This window comes from Rutidosis leptorrhynchoides, chromosome 8, assembly GCF_046630445.1.
Source record: "Rutidosis leptorrhynchoides isolate AG116_Rl617_1_P2 chromosome 8, CSIRO_AGI_Rlap_v1, whole genome shotgun sequence".
Taxonomy (NCBI): domain Eukaryota; kingdom Viridiplantae; phylum Streptophyta; class Magnoliopsida; order Asterales; family Asteraceae; genus Rutidosis; species Rutidosis leptorrhynchoides.
This window is the reverse complement of record NC_092340.1, coordinates 91,905,459-91,916,082: the sequence shown is the minus strand read 5'-3', so window position 1 is coordinate 91,916,082 and position 10,624 is coordinate 91,905,459. Positions and strand designations below refer to the sequence as shown.

The following is a 10,624-nucleotide window of genomic DNA, read 5'->3' as shown; positions in this document are numbered from 1 at the left end:
AAAGATGATGAAGATCTAGAGCTAATCTATGATGAATCTTGAGCTAGCTTCCTTCAATCCACCTTCAAACACCAATGGATGATGAAATTAGGGTTTTGTAGGTGAAAATCGGACTTAGAATTGCTGCTCTCTAAAAGCTCTTTCCAAAATGACCTAATCTCTTTCCTTTTATAGTGCTGATAATCTGGGTTGAATCAGCGACAGGGGCGCCGCTTTTGATGCAGGAGCAGCGCTTTTGGCTTAAATGAGGAGCGGCGCTTTTGCTTTAGGAGCGCCATTTTTGGCTGGATAGGAGCGGCGCTTTTGGCTGTAGGAACAACGCTTCTGGCCACTGGTGGAAAATGGAGCCAAAACGTGCATAAGAACGTCACTTTTGAGGTAGGTGCTCACTTTTGCTCCACAGGAGCGGCGCTCTTAGTTGAGGAGCGGCGCTTTTGATGCTGAATGCTGCACTTTCCATTTCCTTAGCCACTTTTGATCAAGATTTAGTCAATTTAACACTAAATCAAGTCCTTAGCCCCCAAATTGCCATTTAGCTCATAAGCATACCAAATGAGCTCCATAATCATCAAAAACCGAACAAAGTGAGGGAGATATCGCGAGATAAAACATGTATAATTGGAGCGATATCAGTAAACTTAACCTAGGGTTTACTCAAATTGCTGTTTTGCTAGCTATGGTCCAATGTAGGATCTGATGTTGTGCTCAAGCCTTTGGGTCACTTCGCAAAATCTATTGCAGGTGTTTGTCCATTTGCATGTATAAATTTCGATTGTCAAGCAAGAGAAGTAACAATTTACTTTCTTTAATTCACAACGTAGACTTGAATACATCTTGGTATACTTGGCTATTTGTAATTTACCAATCTGCAGGCCGTAACACCGTATTTTTTTAATTCACAATGAAAGACATATTTACATAAACCATATTATATTAACATAATTTAATATAAATCCTTCCTTATTTACAACCTTACAAAACACGTGTTATGTTAGCAACTGTTTACATATACAAAAGACTAGACATTAGAGTTCGACTTTGTCAAATATATCTTCACTAAGTCCTCACCCTTCTATCTAGCATGCAAAAGATCCAAAACCTGCAAGGAGGATGTGGGGGATTAGCACGAAGCTAAGTGAATGGAACTACCTAACAGATCTAGCATACAGTACCAACTTGTATAACAACATCCAACAACAACAACAATAATAACAACAACAACAATCAACTCCAACTAGAGGACCGACGGCTCGTACATGCCTGCAACCACTAGCTGATCGGGTTAGGGTTTACGGATAGTCCCTACTACTGAATCTCCATTATAGTCATCCACACACAATGAATACATCATTTAGGTCTATACTCAACAGACAGTAGCACTTGGACCAATTTAACAGATCTAGTTTGACCTCTTTGAGTTTAACTCGACGTAACGAGGTTACACCGACTTGTGCACAACCAAACATACTAATGATACGCATATCCGCAAGACTATGCAGATTACGCATCCAAAGCCCTAAACCGCACGCAAACTGTCATGTCAGAGATATGGCACGGGTATAGCCGCACTCTATGCGCCTATACCATCTGATGCGAGTTTCGTATACTTGCATAAGGATCTAGTATATTCTAGAAAGATGTACGATATAATCAATTCGGATTCTTTTCTTTAAATAACGAAAGTTAGTTGGGAAGAGATCGCATTTAATTAGGGAAGAGATTCTATCAAAACCCTAATTCGTGAGCCTATAAATACATAGCTCATAAACCTTAAAAACATATTCGTTTACTCATACGTAACAACAGCATACATATCTTCATCGTACGAACAAAGCTTCATACGATCTTAAAGACTTTCAGGTATGTCTTGAACTATAAAACCTTCATATCTTTGGGCCACTCAACCTCGTATGCTAGGTTGTTGGTGGACTCTCAAATCGGCCACCCTGTCGGAATCGAAATGATACCGGTGTGGGTTATCCACGACTAAGTGTCGGAGGTCCGAATGTTTCTAGTCCTTAAACCCTATTATGCACTCAAGCGTAGGTTCACCTTGATCTAGTGAAAATATTCTTGATCATTTGGCGCCATCCGTGGGACCGGTTATACGAAACAAATAAGATTGGAATTTATGTTGTTTACGATTTATTATACGTATCTTTTTCCGTAAAACTTTTTTGTTTAGTTAATCGGTCACTTTTAGGTTTTCAGATTGTCAGCAAGAATGGGCGGAGGAAGTAAGAGTGCCAAAAATCAGGGGCGTTCGGATTCTCCCATAAGTCCAGGGTTTTAAACACCTATAGCGACTGTTACGAATACACCGTCAACGCCACCTGCACTAGTCAAAGGCACGTCCAAGCCTCCATCAACATCAAGCATCGGAACAGGACTAGTTGCATCAGAAACGGTCCTTACAGAATCATCTAAGAGTTGGTGACATTCTCTGGATGGATGCATATTAGAAACAGGAACTAGCTTCAAACCATTCGAGGATCTGTCTCCAACAAATCTGAGCTTCGGTTCTCCAAGCGAGACCATTCCACCAAGTTTCAAAGTTAAAACTACCTATGTGGGAACCATGCCCATCATCACTTCGGTGGAACCTGAAACTCCTATTGAAAGGGTTACCACCGAGAGCGCTCAGGAAAGAATCGAGAAGATGGGTCTGAGAGATCAAGATGGTTCATATATCACGCTGACACCGCAACAAGGGTCAACGACATATGCGTCTTCGCAACCTATCCCTAATGTTGCAACCAACCAATATAGCGGGCCGCAACATGTCTTGACCCAGCCAAATAATTTTATATCCCAGTTGTAGCAGGTCGCACCACCGCATTTGGCACCAGCTTTTAATGAACCAGCAAGGGTTCAAGAATTCATGAACAACTGGTTCGCGATAATGCAAGGACAAAAAGCCAGGCAAAGTCTTGAGCTAGCTCCTACAACTGAAAAGTTTGTATCACATATTGCAAATCATCCTTTTATAGTAGCGACAGTGGTACCCTTAACGTTAGCAAGTTATGATGCATTGTCAGATCCAGATGATTTTTTGCAAAAATTTGAAGGAACCGCAAGAACACACAGCTGGGATGATGCAGTAGCATGTCATATGCTACCAATAGTACTGCAAGGGGTAGCAAGGGAATGGTTCAACAATTTGCCAGCACAGAGCATCACAGGCTTTGCGGATCTACGCTCAAGATTCTTATTAAATTTTCACAACCTACGCGCTCGCAAAAGAACACATGTTGAATGTCACGACATTAAACAAAAGAAAAAAGAAAGTTTAGGGGAAGTCATCGATAGGTACACCAAGGAAGTGGCGAAAATACAAGACCTCCCGGAGAGTTAAAAGGTGTCCGGTTTTATACACTGCATAGACACCGATAGACATCTCTCCTTGTGGCAGCGGCTGCGCAGAAGAGTACCATAAACTTTCGCGGAGGCTATAAAAGAAACGCATGACTATATGCGTGCGCAAGAAGATATAAAACAAAACCACGAAAGCAACTCTTCGTACATGGACATTGATGAAGATTATCATCGGACGCAAGGATGAGCGTCAGAGCATGGCAAACGGTATAATAAGAATGGGCCGTCCTGAAGCGGTAATTACAATAACGATAAATACCACAAATTTAACAACAACAAAGGGGGAGGAAGTCAGAGGTACAAAAGTAAACACACCAACAACGTCGCATTAGTAAAAGACCTCACAAAAATGCCAAAGGAAATTCTGGCTACAGAGGCAGTGCAAAGACTTCGATCCCCGGTCCCTATGTCAAAGTATGGGAATAGGGACAAAAGCAAGTTTTGTGATTTTCATGACGATTACGGTCACGAAACAAATGAATGTCGGCATCTAAGTGAAAATGTGGTTGCCGAACTTAAAAAGGGAAGATTACAACACTTGAAGAAAAGTGGAAAAGCATCAAGCGAGAAGCCGAAAGGAGAAAAAGAATATCTGTGGCAAAAGAAGAATGATGGAAGGGAAACGGATAAAACCATTAATATGGTAACCAGCGGACGAGCAAATCAGAGATGCATGTTAGAATTATCTGAAGAGTGGGAAAACACTCCCATCATGTTCTCGGTCATAGCACAGGAACCCTCAGATGCGCCCATCACAATTAAAGGACGCGTTAAAAGCTGCGGGTACATCATAAAACGATTACATATAGACACCAGCTGCGGTGTTGATATAATATACGAACACTGTTTCTGCTTGCTGCCAGGAGCGGTACGAGCCAAGCTAATAGCTCCTAGCACCGCATTGTCAGGATTTTCTGGGGAGTCTGCATGGCCAATTGGGATCATTGATTTAGAGCTAGAGCTGGTAAATGATGATAATAAGGAGTTGGTAAGAAGTAAACAATAGAATTTGCTGTAGTAAGGTCTTACTCAAAGTATAATGCGCTCTTGGGACGCACAACTTTGCAAAAGCTGGGAGCTATCCCTTCCACAGTGCATGGCCTTATCAAGTTCCCAACACCATTAGGAATTGAAACGATAAGGTTAGAAAAACACGATGCAAATGTTGAAGCCATAGAGCAAGTATAAAAATAGCCAAGCGAGGCAGAACAGCTTCGAAGCTGCATGATTATCGCAAACCCGCGATATCCAGAGCAAAAAATCAAAATCGGCGGAGGATTATCCGATGAGGCAAAGTTTAAGCTTCGTAACATGTTAGCTTCTAATACGGATGTCTTTGTATGGAAAAAAGCAGACATGACTGGCGTACCAAGAGAAATTGCTGAGCATAAACTTAATGCAAATCCAAGTCTGACGCAGGTACGATAAAAGAAACGCGGTATAGCACCAGAAAGAAGCGAATGGTTGAAAGCAGAGGTTGATAAGTTGGTCAAAGAAAATATATTACGAGAGGTAAGGTACCAAACGTGGGTAGCAAACCTGGTACTGGTAAAAAAGCCTGATGGGTCGTGGCGTATGTGTGTCGACTTCACGGACATTAACAAAGCATGTCCCAAAGACAATTATCCTCTACCTGAAATAGACTGGAAAGTCGAGTCGCTGGTAGGCTTCTGATATAAATGTTTCCTGGATGTGTACAAAGGATACCATCTGATACAGATGGCAGCAGATGATGAGGATAAAACTGCTTTTCACACAAGCCAGGGAATATACTGCTATACCAAGATGCCATTTGGTCTAAAGAATGCGAGAGCAACATACCAGCGCGTAATAGACAAGGCTTTCAAAGGTCAGATTGGCAGAAATTTGGAAGCGTATGTTGATGATTTGGTGATAAAAAGCACAACAGAACAAGGTTTATTGGAAGATATATTAGAAACGTTTGCATCGTTGAGAAAGATAAATATGAAGCTCAACCCGTCGAAGTGCAGTTTTGGAGAAGAGGAAGGAAAGTTTCTTGGTCATATAATAACTGAGCACGGGATACGCGCAAATCCAAAGAAAATAGAGGCAATCGAAAATATGCCGTCACCCAGAAATAAAAAAGAAGTGCAAAGTATAACGGGTAAATTGGCGGCATTAACAAGGTTCTTATCAAAATCTGCAGAGCGATCGCTCCCCTTTTTCGGGACATTAAAAAACTGCTTAAAGAAAACGGATTTCAAATGGACAGAGGAAGCAGAAGTGGCATTCAGGAAATGAAAAAGTTGTTAAAAGAGTTTCCGACAATGACTGCGTCGATTGCGGGAGAAACATTGATACTATACTTAGCAGCATCAAAAGAAGCAATAAGTTCAGTATTGATAGCAAACAGGGGATAGGTACGCGCTTCAAATCAAAATTTAGTTGTTTCATATTCAATAGTCATTTGTCATATATATATATATATATATATATATATATATATATATATATATATATATATATATATATATATATATATATATATATATATATATATATATATATATATATATATATATATATATATTATGCTGTGCGAACAGGTACAAATGCATGTATATTTCGTTAGCAAAGCTTTAACAGGAAGCGAATTAAACTACCCTGCAATTGAAAAACTGGTTTATGCGCTCGTGCATACGGCTAGACGCTTAAGGAGATATTTCCAAGCGCATCCAATAACGGTCCTAACAGACCAGCCAATAAAGCAGGTATGACAAAAAACAACGTATTAAAATTGCTTGATAAATTCTTGCAAGTTTACATTCGCTGACACTTGTTGAGCAGGTGCTATACAAATCAGAAAATTTTGGTCGCATGGCCAAATGGGCTATTGAATTTGGTGAGCATGAGATAAGCTTCTCACCAAGAAGTGCGGTAAAAGGGCAAGTCCTAGAAGATTATCTGGCTGAAACAGCCGGAGATATCGAAGTCTCGCATGAATCAAAAGAAATACCACCTCTGCCCGAGCAGCTGTGGGAAATGCACACAGATGGGGCTTGTTGTCCTGAAGGCGCAGGGGCAGGAATAGTCCTAAAAAGTCTAGAAGGAGAAGAATATACCTTCGCGCTGCGCTTTAGCTTCCGTGTAAGACCAATTTTAACGCGGCGTCAGAGGGGTCCCGTCAGACATGCTGGCGATGAGTGACGCCCCCTGACGCCTCTAGTGGGGTGTCACCGGTGATGAAACCGGGGCGTTAGTCAGATTTCTCACAAAAAAAAAAGAAAACGCGTCAGATGATGTGATTGGTCCACGTATTTTGATGATTTTTATTTTGTTTTTGTTTTATTTATTTATTTAAATTATTTATATTCTTTTCTATATAAACCCGTCAAAATCCATCATTTTTAACCCATCAAACTCAATATTTTCTCTCATTTTAACACTTTCATTCAATTATTTTTGTTTTGTTTTTGTTTTTTTATTTATTTAAATTATTTATTTTCTTTTATATATAACCCATCAAAACATATCATTTTTAACACATCAAACTCAATATTTTCTCTCATTTTAACACTTTCATTCAAATGATTTTTGTTTTGTTTTGTTTTTTTTGAATTATTTATATTCTTTTCTATATAAACTCATCAAAACCTATCATTTTTAACACATCAAACTCAATAATTTATGTAATGGTTCAATTTTATGAAATATTAATTTGTGATGTTTTTTATATTTGATATGCATTTTATTTTATAAAAAATACTTTGTATTCATATTTAATATAAAATAAAAAAATAATAAAACTGGTGGGACCTACATTTAGGTGACACGGAACTGGGGCGTCAGGGTTATTTTGGGTAAGAAACTGACATCTGCCACGTCACAGGCAGATTGTACTTTTTAGCCAAAAAGTGTATAATCCACCTGTGATGTCACAGGCAGGGTTATATATGGTCTAACAAACAATGAAGCTGAGTATGAAGCATTGTTATCCGGAATGCGGGTAGCAAAATATCTGGAGGTAAAAGAGGTAAAAGAGCTGTCTGTATACGTCGATTCGCAGTTAGTTACAAACCAATTCAACGGGATATTTGAAGCACATGATGAATCGATGCAAAAGTACTTGAAACTTGTGCAAGAGCTCGCGGTGGACTTTGATTTATTTCAGATAACTCAGGTTTCAAGAACATTAAATAAAAAGGCAGATGCGCTCAGTAAGTTAGCCGCCTTAACATTCAGCCATTTTAGGAAAGAAATTTGGGTTGAGGAAATGAAAGTAAAATCCATCGAGACAGACGGTGTATCTGTCGCAGTTGAAGAAGAGGAGCAGAGTTAGATGACACCGATAGTAGAATTTCTGAACAAAGGAACATTGCCGATAGATTCAATAGAAGCAAGAAATATTAAGATGAAAGCACCAATGTATTTGTTAGACAAAGGAATTCTATACAGAAAGTCTTTTCTGGGACCTCATCTGCGGTGTCTTAATCCAATTCAAGCAGAATCGATCATACAGGAAGTGCACGAGGGAATGTGTGCTTTGCACTCGGGACACAAAACAGTTGCGTCCAAAATAATGTGACTCGGGTACTATTGGCCATCAATGTACAGAGATGTTGCAGAAGTGATACGTAAATGTTAGTCGTGTCAGCTTCACGCGCTGGTAAGCAAGGCTCCACGACATCCAATGATACCGGTCGCATCTCCATGGCCATTCTACAAATGGGCAATTGACATAGTGGGGCCATTCCCCACAGGACCAGGAGGTGTAAAGTTTCTGGTAGTGGCCATTGATTATTTTACAAAGTGGGTAGAAGCCAAACCGCTGAAAACAATTTCGGGCAAGCAAATCTGAAATTTCGTATGGGAAAACATCGTCTGTTGGTTTGGAATACCAAATGAAATAGTAAGTGACAATGGTACATAGTTCGAGGGTAATCCATTCAGCGATTGGTGCCAAGAGCTGAACATAAAGCAAACATTCACATCAGTCGCACACCCCCAAGCAAATGGTCAGTGTGAAGTCACAAATCGGGATATCGTGTTAGGAATTAAAGCAAGGCTTGGATTGGGCCGAAGGGGTTGGATAGATGAACTTCCGAATGTACTGTGGGCACACCGCACAACTCCAAAAGGCGCGACCAATGAAACACCTTTCAGTTTGGTGTACGGCTCCGAGGCTGTAATACCCGCTGAAATAAATGTGCTAACTATGCGCATAGCTTCCTTCGATGAAAGTAGCAATAGCGAAGAACTGCGTGAAAATCTAAACTTAGTTGAAGAGCGCAGGGAAATGGCGGCCATAAAAGAAGCAACAAACAAACAAAGAATCGCAAGCTACTATAATAAGCGCGTATAACCATTATCTTTCCAATTGGATGACTTGGTATGGCGAAAGAATGAAGCAAGCAGAGCAGAAGACACAGGTAAACTCGGACCCAAATGGGAAGGACCATACAAGGTTATTGGCGTAAGTGATACAGGGGTATATCGACTAGCAAGTTTAGATGGAAAAGCAATAAAACGCACCTGGCATGCGCAAACACTGAAACGGTGCTACATATGAAAAACCTACAGAGGGATTGATCACCCAAAATAACTGTTTAAAGTTTTTATTATGTAAATTTTTTATTTTCCATTGTAAACATGACAACTAAGTGTTGGTCAAGTGATATGTTTGAAATAAATTGAATAATGCAATTTAAGCCAATAACTTGTGCATTTTTATATTTGTTGATTGCATGCCCCTTAAGCTGCACAGGGACACACTCTGAGTTTCTAGTGGCATAGTTTAGTTTGGTTACTAATACTATTTTTAATGGTGACAGTAGTAAAACATTGGTTTATTTCAAACGCTCGTACACCGCGCAAGACGGAGACTTGCACAGTCTAGACTATAAAACACAAGTTTGGTTTACTTGTTTAAATAACCCGGACATTGGCGTGGCCGGAAGACTCTTGAGTATAGACATTGGTTTGTCTATAGTATGGGTAAATTACATTGGATTGTATATGCGTACATACTTATAAATTTTTTTTATAAAAGTCTTGAGTATAAACTTATAAGCATTGGCTTGCTTAATTTTGCGTAAAACATTGGATTGTTAGCGCAAGAATAAAAAGATCGTGAAATGATTGAAGGGTCGCTCCCGTCATGAATTCATGACATATATTCTAAACATGAGTTATTGAATGCATAAAATTGTAACGAATCATTATAACCGCCATAGTGATTTCATAAAAATGCAATAAATGCACTTTAACCAAAAGAGATATCGAATTATATTCAATCAAAGCTAACAAATTACAGTTAGAAGATATAAAGTCGGCCGCTTAGCATAAAAGCGGGACATGTACCAAAATTTGACCTAATATACGATAATATAAAAAGTAAAATAATGGGGTGGCACTGGCTGGAATGTTTGCCCTACACTAAGGAGAGTATGCCATCCTCGCACGCAGCGATCAGATGCATACCCTACTTTAAACATAAAATAAAAATATAATATAGGGATGTGAAACCTCCAATATTGCAAGGCCCATCCCTCACTAGCAAAAAACGCCACCCAAACATGGATAAAAAATATCCATCCTGGGTAGCATAACAAACTCAGTCGAGTATGTCATTAATTATCTCCTGCGCGAAGATGGTAGGATCATTGATAAGAAATTGTAGACGGGGGATCGGAATTTGTTGATGTCGGGCACAAGCTTCTTCACATTTTTCTTTGGCTCCATAAGAGAGTAGCTCAGCAATATTTGGAGGAATCACGGGGGGTACATACAACTCCTGGCGAACAACATTCCAGAACAGGCTTCGCTCATACGCACGTGCGACAACCATGGCTGCACTAAATTGCTGCTCGACGACTTTGCAGTCGAGAGCATGCTGGACAATGTTCGGTAAACCCTTTCGGAGAATGTCATACTTCGCCTTTATAGCATCGTGTTTCGCACCCCATGACTCCTGGGACGCAATCCAGTCACTAAAGCTTTCATTTAAAAACACGACATGGCCCTCTGCTTCCTTCAGTTTCGTAGACAAGGACGCAATCTCAGACTCCATAAACCTTTTTTAGCAACATGCTGATCCTCCTCTTGCTGCCTTTTAAACATCAGAACATTGATCCGCTCTTCTGCCTGCACGTGCGTGGTTACCGCAACCGCGAGTTGGGCAGTTAGCTTTGCATTATCCTCTTGCAAGGCATTTATCTTGGACATCTCTGTTGATGAGGGTGGTGGTGGATGAGCAAGCGCAGCAGATTTAAGTTACAAACGATTCAAA

The 10,624-nt window shown here is 40.0% G+C and overlaps 1 protein-coding gene across 1 annotated transcript; it reads left to right on the top strand.

Moving 5' to 3' along the window:
- Positions 1–8,026: 8,026 nt before the first annotated feature.
- LOC139863622 (uncharacterized) lies at positions 8,027–8,698 on the top strand. Its single transcript, XM_071852235.1, has 2 exons — positions 8,027–8,119; positions 8,267–8,698. The coding sequence occupies exons 1-2, from the start codon at positions 8,027–8,029 to the stop codon at positions 8,696–8,698; spliced, it is 525 nt and encodes a 174-aa protein (XP_071708336.1).
- The last annotated feature ends 1,926 nt before the right edge of the window (positions 8,699–10,624 follow it).

Coding starts and splice junctions, on each gene's coding strand:
- LOC139863622 (XM_071852235.1), top strand. CDS start 8,027: ATGATACCGGTCGCATCTCCATGGCCATTCTACAAATGGGCAATTGAC. Junction 8,120..8,266: donor CAGGAGGTGTAAAGTTTCTG/GTAGTGGCCATT, acceptor AATGGTACATAG/TTCGAGGGTAATCCATTCAG.